The sequence below is a fragment of the Pseudoliparis swirei genome, chromosome 13 (genome assembly GCF_029220125.1).
Source record: "Pseudoliparis swirei isolate HS2019 ecotype Mariana Trench chromosome 13, NWPU_hadal_v1, whole genome shotgun sequence".
NCBI lineage: Eukaryota > Metazoa > Chordata > Actinopteri > Perciformes > Liparidae > Pseudoliparis > Pseudoliparis swirei.
Window position 1 is genome coordinate 8,762,688 of NC_079400.1, and position 21,465 is coordinate 8,784,152.

Below are 21,465 nucleotides of genomic sequence, written 5' to 3' on the forward strand. Positions count from 1 at the left end.
ACTACCGTTCAAAAGTTTGGGGTCATCCAGACAATTTTGTGTCTTCCATGAAAACTCACTTTTATTTATCAAATGAATTGAAAATTTAATAGAAAATATAGTCAAGACATTGACAAGGTTAGAAATAATGATTAATATTTGAAGTATTAATTTTGTTCTTCAAACTTCAAGCTCAAAGGAAGGCCAGTTGTATAGCTTATATCACCAGCATAACTGTTTTCAGCTGTGCTAACATAATTGCACAAGGGTTTTCTAATCAGATATTAGTCTTCTAAGGCGATTAGCAAACACAATGTACCATTAGAACACTGGCGTGATAGTTGATGGAAATGGGCCTCTATACACCTATGGAGATATTTCATTAGAAACCAGACGTTTCCACCTAGAATAGTCATTTACCATATTAACAATGTATAGTGTGTATTTTTGATTCATGTTATCTTTATTGAAAAAACAGTGCTTTTCTTTGAAAAATAAAGACATTTCTTAGTGACTCCAAACTTTTGAACGGTAGTGTATATATATGCAAACAAAAACAAAACAAACAAACTAGAAATTCCACTCTTATAGTTTATTCAATTGCCATTGATCCTGTACTGAAAGCCTCGGGAGTCCCATCAAGTTGAAGTTCTGTCTATTGTTGTGTGTTGCGGATAAAAGGGTCTCTGTCACTTTAAATCGAGGGAGGAGGAGGCGCATGAGGAGGAGTCGGAGGAGGGCCTGCTTTGTGCGCCACACACACACACATGCAGACTGAACGGACATTGGAGCACCATCAGGGGAACTGTCCCGGCGTGACTCTGCTGCTTCTGCCGTCGAGGAAGAAACTAAGCAGACTTTTTATTTGTTATTTGACGCGCAGGCTTTTTCCTCCTCCCGCCTCGCCGCCCGCCGCTGTCGTTTCCCCGGGAAAGTTGAGCGGAATATAACCTTTAAAAAAAACTTCCTCAGTCGCTCCGACCGTAAAGAAAGGTAACTTGTCACCGTTGTGTTGTTGTTGTTGTTGTTGTTGTTTTAGAGTTGACTGAGCGGTTGTGTTACACTTGTATCCGCGAGGGACTCCGGACTCGGATAGTTTCCAGACGGCTCTGTTCGGGTCGGAAACCAATGGCGTGAAATCTGCATCTCATTTGAATTTGAACCCTGCTGCTTGTGGTCAATCAGCACGTTGCAGTCTCGCGCCTGTCCCATATGGAGGGACGACAATGAGGCCTGGGGCCTCTGTGTCCTCCATCGGCCACAGAGCTGAGGGCACAGGAACCAATACGAGAGTCACCACTTCAGCTGAAGGGAATATGTTTTTTTGTAGCAAATTATGCTTTTCCAATTTTAGTTTTGTATTCCCTTTTTTTAATTTGGATTTTTGTACTTCTCTCATTGAGAAACTTTGCTTGTTGGTTGCTTTCAGTCTGGATCACACACACAGTTATGCAGAGCTACCGTTTCTTTCTCTCTTTTTTTTTTGCACATTATGGGATCTCTAACTATAAAAGTGTTTTTAGATTGCTGACCTAATTTTTGTTTGCCATGGAGGCAACCCATTTATTTATTTTCTCCAAAGAACTCTTGCTTTGTATAATTGTTTATGGAATTACGTAAACGAAGAGCCAATGAAGGGAGTCATTTAACCAAGTTAACGACTCCCTTCATTAGCTCATGGTTTGGGCCTTACTGAAAGAAAGTTAATCCACACGTGGGACCGCCATTTGGAGTGCCCCAATGAGCCGCAGAGCTCTGCACACAAATTACACTACAAATACAATCTTTAAGAGTGTATTTATACAGTAGACAGAAGCTGGATAGCAAAGTCTGGAGTCGGTGTCCCAAATAATTATTTCCAGCAACGGGACGGGATATGGTTCTAATCACACAGGCAGATGGACTCAAGCAGCAGTTCTCCTCTCCCAGAGTTGCGTAACATTAATGCTCTGCTACTCTGGGGTTTTAACCCCTCGTGGTCGTCACGCCCGATGCACTGGGTGAGTCGCTCTTCAATACCCACCGCGGCGGTGTACCTGCCCATCCTCCTTCACCGGGCTCAGGCCTGTATCGTGTTGACTTCACCGACATTCACGGAAAAGCCTGCGGGGCCGTTTTATAACATCGGTAATCAAGCCTTCGGCCCCGTTGACCCGCCAGGTGTCGACTAAAGCAGGAGGACGTTAGAGACGGATGGGCCCGGCCTCGGAGGGTTCTGACCCCCCCCCCCCCCCTCTGCTACACTCGAGCATACACGGACACACAAACCACAGCCGAAGAACCCCTCCTAGGTCCAGCGAGTGTGTCATTTTTTCCTGATGAATCATTTACTCAACACTGTACCGGCAGCTCCGCGATAAAGGAGAAGTGAGCCATCTGGAAGGGTTCAGGGCCGAGGTCAGACCCCACTTGATCGCCCCCCCAAGCGTCCTTGTGCTTTTTCTGTGTCTTTTCCAGCAACTGAGGTGGAGCGTAATGCCCCCACAGGCCTTTTAGATCCTTATTGTATGACTTCCCCAGAGCTGCCAGGCAGATATCTCTCCAACAAGATGTATTGTGTGCGCTGCTGAGAGAGAGTGAGAGAGAGAGAGATCTGACTGTGCTTGTTTTTTTGCAGTGGAGGCTATTTCAGTTAGCTCTGGGAGATACTGCTAATGCGTAGTGAGGAAGCTGGCTACCTGCCTGACTGCTGGCTGCGCTGAGGTCATTTCAGCTTTTCTTTTTCTTCCTGGAAAGAGTGTGAGTGGGGGTTGGGAGGAGGCACTTAGACCCATTTCCACTCTCCAGTTCTTCAAGCAGTTTGTTAAAGTGGAGGGCAACTAATTTCCTCGTCAAACAACACCCAAGTCAGTATTTTATTTGTGTGTGAGTCTGGATTCCATAGTAAGTAGAGGTTTATTGTATGGGCTATACCCCCCCCCCCCCCTGCTCAAAAGGTCCAACAGTTGGCGGCGGTGGGGTGTCGGGGGAGGAGTGTTGTGATTTAGTTGTCGCTATAAGTGGATCAGCTTTGAGTCCAATTCAAAATTGCAGCTGTAATATGTAAAATACATCAGTTGTTGAAACATTATTACATTATTGGACGTGTTTTGGTACGGTGCCGCGGGGCGGTGGAAGCCTGCCAGTTTCTATGGAATATTAATCCCTTCAAGGGTGACGGATGTTTAATTTTATTTTTTCAGCTGTCGATACTGTAAAGCGCCGAGGCTCACGCTGAACTCCCAGAGGAGACGTGTTTTGTCTCAGACAATCGCAGGATTCACCCCGCAGCAAGGTCTTTGAACTTTTGAAGATAAATCACGCCACGGTTCCTTTTTATTTTTCTGAGCGTAACCTTTCTGAACACTCTTCGCGCGGAAGCAGAATCCAATGTGGTGCTCGTGTCTCGTCGGGGCGTTTCGCATGCCGCGTTTGACTTCCGGTAAGGAGAATCAAATAACCAGATCAGTATTCTGTAAAAATGGAGATTCACAAGTCTGTAATTGAACTTTGTGGTTTCCAACATTTCGTAGCGTGTGGTCCTTCTGCAGAACAAAGCGGGAACGCTTGGATCCCTTTGACTCGAGTTGCCTGTGATGGTTTGCCAAAGAGCGGTTTTGTTTTTCTCAAAAGATGTTTACAGGTGAAATGATCTGGCCCTTATCCAGTTAATCCTCTCATGACCCCACAGATGAGTCTTAGCCCTGGATAGGAGGCTGATTTAGCCCAACCGAGGCCTCTTCAGTTTATTATTGTCCCAATCACAGTTGTGGAAGAGTCGATGCATTTCAGTTTGTTTTATTTCGAGGCCGCACACAGTGATTGTTGAACTGTGTTTTTAAACTCCTCTCCCCACCACCACCTCCTCCGGAGATCTATCGACATTCAATATTCCGCATATTCGGCTGTGACCCTGTTACTTTGGATAAAATTGAGTTTATTCTCGCACAGTGTACCACATTTCCCGTTAGCATCCCACGGCGCGACAACACATCATGTCCCATCCTGTAAAAAGAGGCGACTTTCTCCGACTGTCACTCGATCTCTCGGATACGTGCCTGTTGTCGTTACAGTCGTGGTAACGTGACCGTCGTGGCGCATAATAACCAGTCCGACGGGAATTCTTCTCTCGTAAGTCTTCCACTCCACACCGAAGCTTTAGAATAACACATTATGCAACACGATCAATCATTCAACCGCCGCGATGTCGACACCGCCGTCGCTGCTGCGGTGCAATGTCGTTGTTTGCGTCTCAGACTGTGTTGTTTTAAGCGTAATAAAAACAAACTAACAGTTTGGATAATTCTCACGTACAAGGTGGCCAGCCTGGTGTGTTGTGCCCACATTGCAAACATTTCATCCTCCAGCATCATCAGCCGGCACACCTGTCTGGCCTACGTTCTCCCGATTCTTATCTTATTACATACATATTTTGGGACTTGTGTCATAGATTTCTTTTTAATTGTCGCCCCATATATATATATTAGGTTGCAATTGGTAGGTTTTTGTCCACTCGGTCTTATCTGTTGATCGTGGTGATGTAATCGGCGCCTCTGCTGTCGAGACTTTGGGATCTTTGTTTGGCTGAGTGCCGACTCCGACGACTTTAAAAGAAGAAAAAAACGCTCCAGGGTTTTCCAAGAGACTACGTTCAACGTTGTCCTTATTGAGATTATTACCGGAGTTGTTCCTCCTTAGACATTAATTCCATGAACCCAACGCGTTTTTAAAGTCTTTCAGGGTTCTTACGGTCATGGAAAACCTGGAAAAGTCATGGAATTTTAAAATGGTCACTTCCAGGTCTGGAAAAGTCATGGAAAAAACTTAAATCATAAAAGTTTTGGAAAAGTCCTGGAAAATTGTTGTAATGACATTATCATTTACGCCGAGTTTGAAATAATTAATATGATTTTTAAAGAAAGACGCTCAAAATATAAGCCGGCGTACGCTCTCAATACGCAACATTTCCTACATGTTTCATGTTTATACTGAGATTTCAGTTTGGTCATGGAAATTTGGTTTAAAGTCCTGGAAATCCATCGATCAAAATGTGTAAGAACCCTTGTCTTTGGACACTGTTTTATGTGAGCTTGCTCTTTACATTGTTTTCAACTTTTTGTTGCCGTTTGGTTGAGTTTATCATCTGTTTATTTTAATGTGCTGAAACTCTCACGCTGCCGTCTTGGTCCTGGGCCCAATGCTGAATGGCTAAATAAAGGTTAAATAAGATGCAGGAACACGTTAATCAGCCAACACAGAAGAAGATAAGAAGTTCTTTGTAAGCCAAGCACAGTCTCTCTTATCAACTGATCTGTGAACAATGCTGACATCTAGAGAATACTCAGCGAAACATTAACCACGAGTGATAGCATTACGGTTCCCATCTCACAGCATCCCACAACGCTGCGTTCGGCAGCAGGTTTGGGGAAAATCTACGTCCGTGGACTCGGCCGTGACGGGCTCGCATGTTGAAAACGCACACGGCCGTGCAGCTGGTCTTTGCGGTCCAGGCGTCGGCCCCGTTTACAGTCCGGCGAGCCTCGAGAGGACGCTTTTAGGTCAGCGCTCCAGAGCGGTGGAAGGTTACCTGCACGCAGATCAAAGGCCTTTTTGTCTCTTTGTATTAAATGAATGTGAATCACTGTATATAGTAAGTGTCACTCTCGGGTCACCCTTTGAGCCCCACAGTGTCCACCGATACGCGATCCGTTTTCTTTTATAAGCCCATGCGTGTGGTTTGGGTGTGCCTGAAGGGTTTGGTTCCCATCTTCTACGGCGCTGCCTTGTTGTTGTTGTTTTTTTGTCTATACTAATCCATTGTTCTTTCATTTCCTCAGATACAGAAAAATGTGTCTGCCGTTTGGGAACCAACGGGGTTTTTGTTTTTGAGATGTGTGTTTGTGACTCAACCCTCTCTGAAGACCCTTGAACCGATTTTTAAGGCTGTTGACGGACTTTAAACTTTAGCGTTCGCTCTGCAACACACACACACACACACACAGGTAATATGTATGCAAACGCAGCCACAAGCGGGCCATCTGTATGCGCTTCACTAATGGGAACGTTAATACTCGCAGACATATGTTTCCAGGATATCCTAAATTGCTGCTCGATTGCCAGATCAAAGTAGCAATTTAGGATGGATGTGAAAGCTGTCGTCTTTTTGTGCTTTTAAGTAAACCCAAACACATTAAAAAAAAAAAGATGTTGACACCAGTGACACCTCAAAGACATTCCTGACATCGGGTGCTGATTTTCCCGAAAAGCTCTTCAGAATTTTGCACTTTTATCATCTGGCCGACAGACCGTCAGGTTTCAGAGGAGCCGCGTCTCATGTGATGACGATCAATCGGGGGCTTTTAGCTCGCGTGATGCAATTTGCGCTCCAAAGCCTTTGGCATTTTACTTTATATTTGTACAACTAATGATTGTTTTCTTTAACTCTAATTCATCTTGCACTCCAAAATATGCTGAAAAAATACTGAACCCTCGGGCTCAAGGTGACGTCTTCAAATCGCTGGTTTTGCTCCGCTCCGCATATGCATTCAGAGTACGATGATATGAAATCAGCAATTCCTCACACTTGTCCAGCTTGACAAACATAATTGACTTATTGAGTTAGTGCGAGACTCGCAGCTTATTCAACATCGGTGACGTGAGTTTAGCCGCCGTGCACTTTAGTCCATATTAGATCTGAGCGTGCAGACGGATCAACTCTGACTCGGATAGCTGAGCTGCTGAAATGTAATCGGTCTATGTGTGCTTAGCTTCTCCGAAGAGTCAGCAGGAGCTATCAAACACACACACACACACACAGCACTTACCAAATCACAATGGATTTAGGTAAATCAAGCGAGGGCTCAATTACGTTCACAATGTGCTTTACGAGGTCAGGCGCTCCAGTCTTTTTCTCCGTCCTGTTCTGTTTTTTATTTTTATTCCTGTTTTTCCTTTCGTTCTTTTTTTAATCTTGCAGACAGCTGTTGTGAATAGCTATTATCAGGACGAAGTGGCCATGTTTGTGGACTTACGTGCACTCTTTGGTCTGGGCAAATGTTTAGTTTTTTTGGACGTTGGTCACATTTCAAGTTAACACGCTGGGAGGTTTATTAACTCCTCTTGTCGTCGGGCCTTCTTCCCCGAGGCCTTTTATGGCGGTTTTGTGTGTTTGACTTCAGCGGGTGGGGACCGCTTATAAAAATAAATGGAGGGAAAGAAAGCAGAGAAGCCGTTTTAGAAGTACTGAAATGCATCCAGTAAATGGTCACTTATCTTCCAGTTACACTGAGAGGCCTCCTGCTGGTTTTACCAAAGTCGGTGGGTGCACGAGTCCTGTTTTTAGAGTGTGAAAGATGGTCACACTGGCATCGGCTTGTCCTTTTTTTGGTGATTTCTGTTCCCTCGAATGTCTCATTCTGAGCAACCATCTGACCCTCTTCCTGTGGCGGCGGGGGAAATAATATCAAACCAATACAACCTGTAAAATATCTGAACTCATTAATATTGAAGCAAGCCAACTGTGACTTTGCCGTCCCCGCCGTAACGGAGAGGTTTTTATTCCCTCTGTGACATAACCCCCCCCCCCCCCCCCGTAAAAGTTCTGCTCGGCTGCGATCCGGCGCTCTGGCACCGGTCATGAAAGCCGTCTATTCGTCAGAGACCGATGAGGTGGATTTCAGCTATTAATTGGACATGTACTTGTGTGTGTGTGTGTGTGTGCACACACACATACAGTGCAGTACAATCGCTCCACTGTCAGCTTAATGAGGGTTTGGGTACATTTCATGTTGGACGCGGAGAAAGAACGTCTGTCGCCGTGCCGGCATGACCGAGTGACTGTGGCGACGCCTCCACCGCCCCTTCTGAGGGTGTTCCTCCTCAGCGCCGCCCATCTGTGCATCCCCCCCCTGCGTTCTTTAAAAGAAGATCCCTGCGGTATTGTTGCCCCACATGGGTGAGGTTGTAGCCCTTTACATTTTTTACTCAGGATATTATTTTTATTTTCTGAAGTATGTCCATATCTATCAGCTTTTTTTTGTTGTCGTTTCTGAGCCAAGGTTCCTCTTTTCCCTCTCTGGCTGGAGCGCAGCGGGGCAGCACACGCGGTATCTGACCCCATCGCTTTGTCCAGCTGGGCCGGAGTAACGGCTTTATAAAAAAGGCCAGTTTGACTGGAAGTGCCGAGCGGTCGTCTGGAGAGGCCTGTCCTCTGCTTCTGGATATCTGGATTTTGTAGAGATAAAAATAAAAATAATCACTTAACCCAATCACGTGGGGAATGTGTTCTTGAGTGTGCTGGGAGGTCGTGACGGGAGCTTGTGCAACACACCAAATGCGACGGAAGATGGATTCTTAGAGTCCAACAGAGCAGGGCAGCCTGGCGTGTCTGGGAGGTTTGTTTGTGTGTCTGTGTGTGTTTTGACGGAGGTGTGGAGTTTGCCGTCCCGAGCTCGCGGCGCACACGGAGCAGAGGGTCGGCTGTGGCGTGCCGGTTTGTATTTGCTCTCTCCGAGCACGCTGCCCCTTAATCCGACCTGCGGTTTTGTTTCTGCGCGGCATCGAGGCCCCGGAGGCTTTTTTGCACACGCACGTCGCTCATTGGGCAACAGTCCTGCTGAGGCAAAGTGTTCGTTCCCCCCAAACGTATCTCCACGATGAGCGTTCACTATCTTGTCCGATTTCTGCAGATAAAGCGCTCAACATGTCAGGGTGGTGGGAACACCTCTGAGCTCCTCTCGGCTCCATCGCCACGGTCTTTATATCCATGTAGGCAGGCACGTGCACAGATCGAGCTCTAGTGGTGCTCAAGCACCAGCCCTTTTGCCCTGGATGAGTAAAGTGCCCTTTTTGCTGGAGCCACTTTTTTCATTCATCAGTATTTAAGAATAAAAGTTTCTCTCTCTGTCATCAAGTCCCCCCAAATGTGTTTTAATATCCGACGGGGCATTTATTTGAGTTCTTGCGAGAATTTCGCCCCGACATGCTCCGCGGCGCTATACGGATCCATATCAGACCAGCGAGGAGGGCGATACGTGGCTGGCATGACGACCCATTAGCCAAACAGAACGCTTGTACTGTTGTTGCCATATAATAATTCATCTTTATTCATAAAGAAAATGTAAACTAGCGGTCTAATCCTGCCCAGAGGAGACGCAGGTTGAGGACAGCATCATCAGTGTCATGCTGCTTATGCTTCAACTCTGTCAGAGGTTTTTTTTTGGCAATGGGTGCCCTTTTTTTTGGTTTGAGCACCTGCCCCCCAAAATGTCTGTGCACGTGCCTGCATGTAGGATTTAAACCGTTGGCGTGTTTGAGTACTTGCACAGTTGCTCACATGTTTGTATATCTGATCATATTCTACGAAGGCCCTGATGCAGTTTTATATTGTGACTAGAACCTGCTGAAATGATTGTTGGTAACAATGTGACCTCCACACACACACACACACACTGTACAAACTTTATCTCGACTAGAAAAGATCTGCGTCTTGAGTTTGAATGTTTTCGGGTGCGTCGTTAAAACACTGTTTAGTAAGGACACGTCCGTTGACATTGAGTAATTGGCTAATTACGGTATTAAAACGGCCCCTTAGGAGTTTTCATAATTTTAAATCGAGTAAAGTTTTACTGACATTGTTCTCCACAAAGTAAACTTGTTCACATTTCTGCCTCATAAAGTAGAAGAAGTTTAGTCGTGAGCTTTCAGTCACAACTCGTCTTCCTCAGCAGCATATTGTAAATCGGTGATATATTTATAATTGATTGAAGATGATATACTCCGGCTGAGGAGTGTGAGTTGTGGTCGGAGATGCCGGAACAAAGCCTGCATGTGGATATAAGATTTCCACTCTCGATAATACATTTTTATGCTGCATTTGGGGGGGGGAAACTTTATTTTTCTGCTTTGCATAATCAGATTATACAAACTCTACACATGCTCTAAAGATAGCTACCAGTCAACAACACCACGATCTATTTTAATGAATTAACTGGCAAAACAAAGTCAAAGCGGCTATTATGGGACACAAAGCAGCTCCGGAAACCACACAAGACAATGAACTGCACGTGATCAGCGGTTCCGGGAATGTGTTTGGAGTTTCTTTTATTTAACGCTTAACGTTTCCTCTCACGATTGTCAGCGTTGAATGAGTGGACGTGCCTAAAGCCCTCGAGGGAAATGATCTGTTTACCGTGGCAGTCACACTTGCACCTGTTGCACCCGCTCTTTTCCCAATAGTCGTGCCCTCTGGTCGAGATGTCTCTGCCGTTTGTCATCCAGGCTTAGCCCCGGAGCTGTGTGAGTAGGTTTGACGTCGGACCGGAAGAACGGGTTCACATCGCAGCTCGCGGAAATGAAGCGCGTTGGAGGAACAAAAGGTGGCGCCGACCGGTATGTAGTATCGGTGCTGTATCAATGGCATATTTCAGATCCTTCGGGTCACTTTTCAGGTATGTCGGGTCACACAGGAAGGGAGTATTTCTTCATTCTTCAAATGACGGGATGTGGATTCACACATCGCTGATGAGGTCCCACAATTCCTTCATTTTTAGCCCATTTCTAGCTTCTTTGCTCATTTATGTTTTATTATAATCCTCTTAATTTGTACGACAGTTTTTTTTGCTTCGATGCCAAAACGACCAGTGAGAAGTTATTAAAATATGAACACAGCGGTTTATTACGCTGTATATTGCATCCTAATTGCAACGCGTTGCGTGTGCTGCCGGTGCTCCTGATGAACATGCAGGGTCCACGTTGTTATTCCAGCGATGCTGCCGGTGTCCTCTCCCCCGTGGGAATCCCGTGTTTTGGGCTGGAGGCCGTGGCCCCCGCATAGTAGCCGCAAATTAAATTTGCCGACCTTCTTTGTCAGAGTTGAGAAACTTTCCATTCTTATGCAGCGCCATTGATTCATTGATTAGCGATGTCATGGATGGCGTAGGCTCACTCGAATGACCATTTGCATATCAATGCTGCGGACAACGGGCTGGAACAATGGAGCAGATTCAAGGTTAAACAAAGCAGACGGTTTCTTTTACTGCTCAGACAGAAACATCTCTGTGCTGACCACAATATGAAAAAAGACATGGACAATGGGACTGAACGCTAGACGTTGCAAGATTCAAACTACACTTATAATAGTATTTCAAATCAAAATCCTCTGGTTCCCAGCAAACATCTATCGACTATCTTTTTCTTTGTGCATTTATTCACCCATGGAAGGCGTGGTGCTCACAGGGTCCTCCGCTTCTATATGATATACCTGAATGTTAACTAAATTAATGTGACTTTTCTGGATTTGGATATCAAACATTCCCTGTATGTTGAGCACATTTTAATGATGTCATGTCATATGACAAACTCCCCGTTGTCATAGTATGCTTTCTCAGTAGGAGAAGAATATCTTGCTTATATTCCCGTTTCTAGACACGATAGATATCACAAACTATCGGACAATAGCTGGGCTCCCATTATTTTACGTGTCTCCGTGTGACTCTTGCATGGAGGCTCCCACCTTGTGAATAAATGATAGAATCTGTCTCGATTCATGACAATTTAAAAACCCAAGTTAAAAATAAACCCCAAAACCATCGCAGTCCGTGAACACGTCTGTTGCTTTAACTCGACGGTAGCCGAGCTGCGGTGGGATCAGCAGGGCCAAAGCCTCTTTCCCCTGTTCACTGGGTGGGTGGAGAGAGAGAGAGAGAGAGAGAGAAAGAGGGAGAGAAAGTGGCGTGGGACGGCTCAGGGCTGTATGGTGACCGCGATCCACGGGATTACAAGAGTGAGACTGAGCGCCGGTTGTTGTGATGTCATTCCCCGGCCAGCGACACACGATGCTCTTAATCATTCACGGCCCCGGCCCCACTCGTCTCAGTCAGAGCTGGAGTCACGTGGCACTTCCAGTGTTACATAAGGGCTTCGACGGGGGCTGGCACCCCGGCTGAGGCCATCGCTCTCCACTGAAACGAACAAGATCATACCCAGCACCTCTCTGGGCATCCTGCTCTTCCATGGGCCAGTTGGGTGTCTGTGTCCCAAACAGTGGTTTGACCCGATGTCTGTTTGGCTCCACGAGCCTGGAAAAAGAGAGGAAGTGGAAAGGCTTGTGTGGTCACACTGGCCACACTGAAATCCCTGGTCACAAAGTTGACGTCCAGGCTATGAAGTGAACTCATTTTTTATTTCTTGTTGTGTGACTCCGACATTATTCTTCCCCACATTCACCGGCAAAGGAACATCAAGTCCAATTCATACATCACCCACTCCCCCCCCCCCCCCATAAAATAGGTGAATGGAGGCAAATATAAAGTAAAATTGTGGAAAAGTAAACTCGGTTTTTTCTCTACAAAGCTCTAAAAAAGGGAGCGATTGATAATAAAGAAATATGACCTAAAAACCAAAAAGATTGTATGTTGACGTGGAAATATAAAAAACAACTGAGCCCCCAAATGGTTATTTGTTTCTAGTTGTCATAACTTATCAATACGCTGGAGACTTTCCTTACAATATAACTGAATTGATGTATTTGTATACGTTGTAGATCTGAATATTATTCACTATGTTGTATTATCTAAAGATCATTTAATATATTCAGGCTTGAGTTTTGCTCCATACGCATGGATAGACTGAAAGAAATGTTAATAACATTAACACACGGCTACAATTGCTTTGCAATTATATGATATAGCATGAAAGGGTTTTTAAAGTTCTTATAACACTGCCATGGTCCATGATGTATCCTTTTTAAAAAGTACTGAAAGGCTAGAACTGAATATGACAGGACTGGCTGCAGGCCGCACTTCATCTTGTCATACCCACAATAATGGGGTCTTGGTGATCATGTGGGGGGGGGGATAACTATTCCTCCTCAAACACCAAGGGGCCTCAATTAACATTAAATGGTCCGTTTCCTGGACTGACTGAAGGTGTGGGGTTTGCCCCTTTATGATATTTGAGCACCCACCGACATACTATACGCGAGAGGTTGAGTATCTCAGAGTGACGAGGCACATCAAAGGCATTCCCCATCAGCTATAGCACCGCGGGGGATTGTCTTACTGCCCTGTATTTGGCCCCCAGGAGGGTTAATCCAGCCATTCATCTGAATCCATCCGAATGAGCGGATCTCTCCATGTCGGGGATGTAAAAAAAATCTCTGGCCGGCGTGGAAGCAGGAAGCTCGCTCGGTCAGCCAGCGCTCTGCTCGGATGTTGCCATAGAAAAAGACAAAATTATGGGCAGCGGGGAGGAACATAGCGGTCCGAGTGGTCTCGAGTGGTCAGTCACACATTCGACAGCCTTCTTCGGTGCAGCGGGTACTAGTTGGCTGCTGCACAGGGCGTGGAGCAATGCAGGGTTATCACTAATGATGGATCCTGCTGCATTCACAATGGCTCTGAGGGAAGCCATGATCTTATAATTTGGCTTCCAGTTTCTGTTTAACTAGCCTCCCTAAGAGTAAGCCTATTCCAGTTGTTGCGTACAAGGGTGTGCACCTCCAAAAGGTTCTTTAAATGGAACCCCAACACGAGTAGCGCTCGTCTGTGCCGTCTTTTGTTGTGTCTTTGGCGTTTGTTGTCTCCGCCGCTAACGGCAGCAAAACAACACAAGATATCTTGACTGAAGTTGTTGAACGTGGAGGATAAAACCCCCGGAGGTGGATAGAGTTCACATGATCTCTGTTACTATTTTTCAAAGAGCAGCCAACAAAAAAAACAACCAGCGCAACCTTTTACCATCCATCAAACCGCCCTCTGTTCCCTCGAGTGCTACAGTTGCCTTTGCGATTGAATGGGTTCTTGTCAGAGATGCAAATGTTTTCATGGGTGACGTTCCTCTTGAATATCGTTGAGTGAAGCCCCCATTCATTCACTGTGGGGATACGCATACGGGCCTGGAGCGTGGGCTTCAGCTCCAGTTTGAAAACCCCCAGAGAATGACCGCTGTCTGGCTAAAACAATTGAACCCTTTGTTAATGCCATTAACGCAGAGAGCCAGTGGACTGTAGCTGGCACACAAGTGGGTGTTTAAAGCTCGTCTCCACTCCATTCTGTTCCAAGGTCACGTTCAGGGCTCGAATCCCCGCTGTCGCGAGGACAGTTTGGTCTGAAACGAGCGCTATTATCCGCTTGAGTTGAAAGAAAATCAGTGCCGGTACAGGATCAAGGTGAGCTGCATTAAATCGGGAGCATCCTGCTTAACACAACTTGTAATCATTGACTTGGCCATTGCCACAGCTGACGGACCAACACGGGTCAAATTGTCCCATCCAAAGAAATGATAGAAATGAAGGACTGGAGGGGTGAACAAAATATCAGAGGCTTTCAAACTTCCTTCAAGGCTGAAGAGACAAAAGCCCAAAGTGAGAGAATAACACGACGTGCCAGCTATGGAAGCATTTCATCACTCGGGGATGGGAGGGCGAGGACAGAATGTCGCGGAGCTGAACTTTCTGAGCTGTGCTGTGCGTCGATTCACGCCGAAGACGTGCTGCGCGACTTAATTCTTCTTTCTTCTTCATAATAATATTCCTGCCAGCTTGAACTTCGGCGGCTCCCTGTGTCTTGCTGCTCATGTAACAGTCAGGGTCCTCGATGGGAACTAAAGCACAGCAGAGACGGCGGACACTGCAGCCACTTAAAAAAACTGAATGTCACAGCAGCCTATTAGAGTGTTTTTGAACTCGAGCCATTTGAATTGAACGTATTTTGCCTTGGGAAGCTTCACTCACGGTGTTATTACTGTTTTTCTTGAGAAAGGTGGTGCTCAAGGTGCTGGGTACTTGGCATTGGAAAACTTTTCTTCATCGTTGCATAACAACATCCGTATCGATCGATCGTAAAAGGGCTCTTGTTAGTTGAGTCAAATGAGGCTTCTTTTGAAAGCCCTGGCTTCCATACTCAATGCAGCTCAGGATGGAGTGAGTAATGTGATGATTAATGAATAGGCATAGCTCTTTAGAGACGCAGTGGTATGTTGCATTGGCAGGTGTTCATTATTAATTGCATGTTTCCACATTCGTTGCCTGCCAAGGACACGAGTACGGATGTGGCTTCAACGCTCTCTCTTCTTCTCCACAGGTACGATGAATCCCGAGCTGGTGGACCAGAATGGCAGCTCGCATTAAACAGCTGGAATTATACTTTTTTTTTGACGAACTCGCCCGAACTCCGACAGAGCCTGGTTTAATTTCTCTCCGTGGATTCTGAGTGACGGGGCGCCATCATGCCGATACTCAAGCAACTGATGAACAACTCCAACCAGTCGAAGCGGCGGTCTCGCATTGACCTCACGGCGGAGATGATCAGCGCTCCCATGGGCGACTTCCGCCACACCATGCACGTTGGCAGGGGGGGCGATGCCTTCGGGGACACTTCATTTCTCAGCACCCGGTCCGGGGAACCTCCCAGGGAGCCGGAAGCTAAGCAGATCTCCCCGGGCCACAAACCGGGTCTGCTGTCCCGCGCCTTCAGAAGCAGCAAGCGCTCTCAGTCGATCAACCGGGGGGACAAGTACGAATACGGGCCCTCTGGTGGCTCCTCCGCCTCCGTGAAGAACGCCATATCCCTGCCGTACCTCAACGAAGAGGACGTGCACCGGGGCGGCCATCTGCCGAAGAGCGTCTCCTCGAGCCCCATGAAGAGGCTGTCGGAGATCGAGAGCAAGCCGGCCAACGGCGCCGCGGCGATGGCGGCGATGGACGCCGAGTTCGCCGAGCATCAATTTGGCGAAATTACAGATTTGCCCCCGTCCATGCCTAAGGGGGGCGGAATGAAGCACGCGGAGTCCATGATGTCCTTCCACATTGACTTGGGGCCCTCCATGCTCGGGGATATCTTGAGCGTGATGGAGAAGAAGGGCGGCGAGGAGGACGACCTCGGCTACGAGGAGGGGAAAGGCAGCGAGGGCCGCGCGTCGCCCGCCCTCGTTCCCCACATCGATGCGGAGGAGCGGGCCCCGGCGAGGCCACCTCGGATGTACCAGCAGAAGCCCGTGGTGGACCCCTACACCCCAGAGCTACACACCCGAAACAACAACAACAACAACAACCACCACAACCTGGACAGCTCCTCCGTGTCCAGCTCCGGCTCCGTCGCCGAGGAGAAACCCCCGTACCGCCTCCACGACGCCGACACGGACAGCGCCAAGTACAGCTCGCCACGGGGGGAGGAAGACCGGGACTTCACCTACATGGACGACGACGACGACGAGATTCGAGTGTAGACCGGTTTCATTGCCGTGAACAGTCTCGGAGGGCCAAGCTGGAAAATCTGGGATTCCTAGGCTGTGCCATTCTGCTTTAAGCTGCTTGTGGATGAACCGTTTCCCTGCACGCTTTGTCCACACATTAAACCAATGAAGCCTTATTCTCTGTGCTGTCGGCGGGACATGTGAGCCGAGTGCATACAAACCGGCTCACAAAGTGACTTCATCAAGCTTTGGGTTAATCCATCATTGCACTTTTTTGTTTTTTTGTTGTAACGTCAGACTCCTTACGATCCGTGAATTCTACCGATTCTTGCGGTCAAACCTTCTCCTCAAGTGCGTCCGCACTACAAATCATCCGGCCTAAAGCACTTGAGAAGTAAAGGGCGACGATAAGGGTCGGAGAATCGTACCCCCCCCCTCCCCCTCCATTTGGAGTGCGATGTGTTAGGAGAGGGATGTGCAGGGTCACAAACCAGATGTGGCCCGAACCAGGAAGAGGAAAAAGGAAAAAGGACAAGAGGTGAAACTCCGACGGTTCTGAAGCCCCCGAGTGTGGGCGTGACCGTGGAGCCGCTTGTTTGACGATGTCTTGGCATTGACACTAAATAGAGAAAGTAGATATTACTTTTGTCCCTGACAGACTTAAAGAGGAGTGATTTCTGTTTGTTTTTTAAACTTTATTTCATGTACTTAAAGTATGGAAGTCGGTGTTGATGTATCTGAGTTTGGTAGTTTATCGTTTTGTCAATTCACAAAAAGCTGTGTTAGTTTCAGACACTTTCATAAGCGATGGATTATAATGTGCACTGCTACATATTTAAAAGTTTAGATTGGGGGGGGGGGGGGTTCAAAAAAGTCTAAACGGTACGAACCGAGCGAGCTTCTTTGCATAGAAGTGGGCTGCATGGCACTTAATGAATGGACCCAAGGAGACATTCACACGTTCTGGAATGGTGAAACCAGAAGGCCTTGTGCACGTGTTCCCGTGTCCTGTATTCATTTAAACAACAGGATAGGAGTGGTGGTTGTGGGTAATGTGCGTCTCTGTGTCGTCACGGCTCCGACGACGTCTGGATGGAGTCGTTGCAGCAGGAAAAACGTGTGAAATCAGTTCCCGGCTTGGGCTCCGTCCAGAAGACGAGTCCTCTGTCTCTGGACGCGTGTTCACGCTCGTCTCCAGAGGCGGAGGATGTAAATGCCGTAAGCACCGCGTTCAAAGTGTTGCTCGAGCGCAGCTGCTCGGGCGGCGGGCATCCGGTGTGTCCCGGGGGGCGGCGGGAGCGGCAGGTATTTCCCCCCCCAACCGGCCCCCGACAGGTGATGCCGTTCACCTCCACCGGCGCAGCCCGAATCACACGGTGGGAACGGACGATTAAATCAACCCATCGTGTGGCCTTTCCCCCGTCTGCTCATTAAGTGTGCTGGATTATTGCCCCCCCCCCACCCCAACCAGCTGGAACGTATCCAGACACGGCAGGTCCGGAGCAGCCAGGTGGGCCGTTTCTCTGTCTGCTTTCTTGCGCGGTGTTGTGCTCTTTCTGGTATTCGTGACACGGGAGCTTTGGATCTGAAGCGGCGGTGTGCCGCTCTGCCTCGGGTTATGTTCACGTTTTGGGAAAACTGTCTTTGTGAACAGGTTGCAAGGTCTGCATTTTGTAAGCGATCTGGAGGGGAAATGCCGAGTAGGTCTGAACCATAATGTCGGGAAACACTAGCAGGATTTAGGTTAATTTTTTAAATTTAATTTGTTTTACCGTGTATAGATATGCAGTATGATTTGAGTCGGAACTCTGTTATATTTTTATGTAAATAACCCAAATTATAAGATGTCTTTTTACTTTACTATTTGTTTGGGCAGCTTCAATCCTTCACGTCCATCACCAAGAAAATGGACGTCTTAAGAGGAAAAGAAGAAGATAAACACAAGTAATGTAAATATAATTTGTGCCAACGACGATGACTCCGTGGTTCTGGCTTGAGAACTACAAGGATGTTAGCTGCTAGAACACCAAGCGGTATTCATGAGTCCATTTGGAAGCGGTAAACGGAGCATCATGGGAACGTACTAAAATGATACCGAAATACTTTCCTGTAATTGTCTTAACCTTCTGGCATTTCGTTGCTCTGTCGGAAAGTTCCAGAATAAACCATTATAAAGGAATTCGCTCATACTTTCTGCGCCGGGTCGGTGAGTGTTTAAAAGATAAGGACTGTGAAAAAAACAAACAAGTAGCTCAGAGTTCTGCTGTTGAATGTTTTCTTTTTTCTTCTATTATTCAGTGGCTGTAGCGTTATGCCAAGTATGTACTGTTTTCTTTACTTTTCCTACTCCTTATTCTGGTTTTACAGTATATTAATATATTTACCTTCCTCACACTCCTTTCTTTGAAATAACAGCTATATTTTTCAATAAAAGAGAAAGCTGGTAATCTGTAATCACGACTGGACTCTTTTTGTTCCCGTCTCCGTGAGACGGTGACCGCAGGAGGCCGCCTCGGCGTCAAACTCCCCTTCGGCTTCTAAAATGGGCCAAGCGACCTTCACGTCCACCCGAGACTCTTCTTTACTGCGGGCGCCGATGTAAGAGCTCCAGCCACGTCCACAGATTAACTAACACCCACTCAGGTGTGTATTATCCCCCATAAATAACCCTGAAAAGGACGATAAAAAAACCACGTTTCAAAGACTCCCCGGTATGAGCAAGATGAGTCTTGTTTTTGCTAATGTGAGCCCTCCAGCCTGACATTGATTTTCAGAATGCTTAGGGAGGTTTGCTTGATAACGCATGAAGATGCTGGAGACACTCGCGGCTTGTGTTCCGTGACACGCAGGAATTAGAGGCTTCATGTGATCCAACTCATTTGATGTCTGAGGAGATGTAGCTTAAATGGTGCATCAGTGACTAATGAACAGAGAACAGTAAATGACCTGAACGGAGTGGATGCACAGCGTCTTCTGAATTATTTTTTTATTTTTCAAAGCAGAAAATGGGCTTCTGCACATGTGATGAAAGCGTTCTCTTCAATATTCCAACGTTTCATTGACATGCATGTGTTCACTACATCACTAAAATCATCTGTGGTCTAAGTAGTAGAATAATTACGGAATAATAATTACCATTTATTTAACTTCCAGAAGCAATGCTGGAAGGTAAAAAAGTACTACATTTAAGAGAAGATATATGTCTCCATCTGTCCGATCTAATATAGGCAAAAGGCCAACAATAAGCCGGCGAGGATCTCCTCAAGGCGCCGATCATAAGCTCCGTATTCACTCTTCCACCAGTCAGAGGAAAGGGCGGGTCGGGAAGTTGTGTGTCGGAGTCCAAAGTTTGTCCAGGTTCTTCTCGTTATGGTTTAGCATGGTGGACCAAAGCTCAGCTCACCGTCTAGAGCTTTAGGAGGTGATAAGCCAGGTTTATTAACTCCAAGCGGGGGAATGAAGAAGGCCGTGAGGGGGGGACGATTCGTCCAGGTGGTGGCAGAGGATAGTCGGGGAGCCGCTGTCTGGAGAACCGAGGCGGAGCGAGTAGAGCTGGCTGGACGGCGGTGATCCCGTGGCTCAGGAGCAGCAGTTAAAGCAGTTAGAGCCGCTCCGCCTAATTGAAGTACTTATTTTGAGCATAAAGCGTGATGCTTTTATCCGAAACCCAACCCGGTGTTTCTGTTGCCTAAACCGAAGGCCGGTGTTTAGTTTGAGTTCACAACTCGGGCCTGTGTTAGCGAGGCGTTGCTGAAGCTGGCCAGAACCAGTGGCCCACCAGGGATGACAACACGCCGGGCCATCCGCGACTACATTATTCATTGATTGGAGGGTTTTGAACCCACAGGCCCCTGAGATCAAGAGCCACATGGCCGTGTGGAGGAGCGTGCTGGACATTAGCAGCTGCAGGAGGGCGTCCATCCTCAAACGCTCTTCAAGTATCCCGTTCCCCAAGAACCCCCCCGGGCCACCCCACCCCAAACCCCCCAATCCCAGGATTATATGACCACGGGCCGGCCGCCAGGGCATCTGTGGTCATGACGACCTTTGAGGGGCTGGTGTTGGCCCACCTGAAGGACAACATGGAGATGACTTCAGGGGGAGGCGGAGAGGAAATATCCCAGTAGACTTCTCCCTCCTTGGACACTTCCTGTTCACGCTCCTCCCCTCGGGAGGCGCTACAGAACACTGTCAGCAAAAACAAGAGCCACCATTTCTTCACGCGGGCCGCCGCTCTGATGAGCAGTTAACATCAGTTAAATAAAATTTATTTTATTTTATATTTGACCATAATGTGTTTTTTTTTACAACATCTACATATCACATTGTCCAATATATATCTAAGTTGTATACATGGTGTACATTGTCATGTCCAAAGCAGCCTGTTACTACCAGCATATTTGCACACGGCACCATTGCACTAGTATGATATTATTATATTAGTAATATATTAGCTAAATATTCATGCTTACCCTCTTTCAGCTTGGTTGTCCTTGTACTTCGATGTCTTTTTTTATTCTGATTCAAGTATATTCGGTGGGTATATTTGTTAATAGGTGTGCCACTATCGCCCTCTAGTGTCATATTTTATATTTGTGCAATTTAAATTCCTGGATTATTTGTCTGCAGCCAATAAGGATATATTAGTATGTCCTTGCCCTTAAATGTAAAGGCCAAGCTCAAACGTAACATGTTCAACAGATGTTTTATCATCACATGTCATCACACATACTCTTAAAATAACGTGATTGGTTTTAAATTAAGGGGAAGTTTACCCTGTTATTTAATCTCACATAACTCACTCATGAATACAGGTTGCAATCCAATGTACCATACCTATCCTGCAATATTACAATAAGGCAACAGGGAGTTCACTTAATTATAAAATACATATAGTTCCCCCCGGTGTCCACGCGGTCTGCCTCAGGCTGTCAGGTGTGTTCTGCAGAATGCACAGACAAACTATTCATGGCTTTTCAATCCTCATTTTCGCCTCACGTAGAAACAAACCACAGCGTTGCACACTGCGGCAGGTGTTTGGGGAAATAAAAAATAAATGAAAACGCATCACAATACATAATTCAGCGATTATGATTATTACAGAAACATCTTGGGAGTGTGAGAACATTGTGAGAAAGCCAACGCGTTATACATACGCATAGGTTTATTCTCCCGTGTCTCTATATTACAAAAACCTAACCCCACCAAATGCTTTTTAATCACCAATCAGAATAGTAAATAATGTAGGATATCTTGAGCACACCAATTCACTGTTCTTAAAATCACATACACTGAAACTTAGGGATATAGTAGAGT

The 21,465-nt window shown here is 46.7% G+C and overlaps 1 protein-coding gene across 1 annotated transcript; it reads left to right on the top strand.

The window, feature by feature from the left end:
* Window positions 1–767: 767 nt before the first annotated feature.
* cdc42ep4b (CDC42 effector protein (Rho GTPase binding) 4b) lies at window positions 768–18,603 on the top strand. Its single transcript, XM_056429887.1, has 2 exons — window positions 768–972; window positions 15,039–18,603. Exon 2 carries the CDS (start codon window positions 15,184–15,186, stop codon window positions 16,180–16,182), a length of 999 nt encoding a protein of 332 aa, XP_056285862.1. The 5' UTR covers window positions 768–972; window positions 15,039–15,183; the 3' UTR covers window positions 16,183–18,603.
* The last annotated feature ends 2,862 nt before the right edge of the window (window positions 18,604–21,465 follow it).

What these genes read in the sequence shown, in the direction of transcription:
- cdc42ep4b (XM_056429887.1), top strand. Translation starts at nt 15,184, where the DNA reads ATGCCGATACTCAAGCAACTGATGAACAACTCCAACCAGTCGAAGCGG.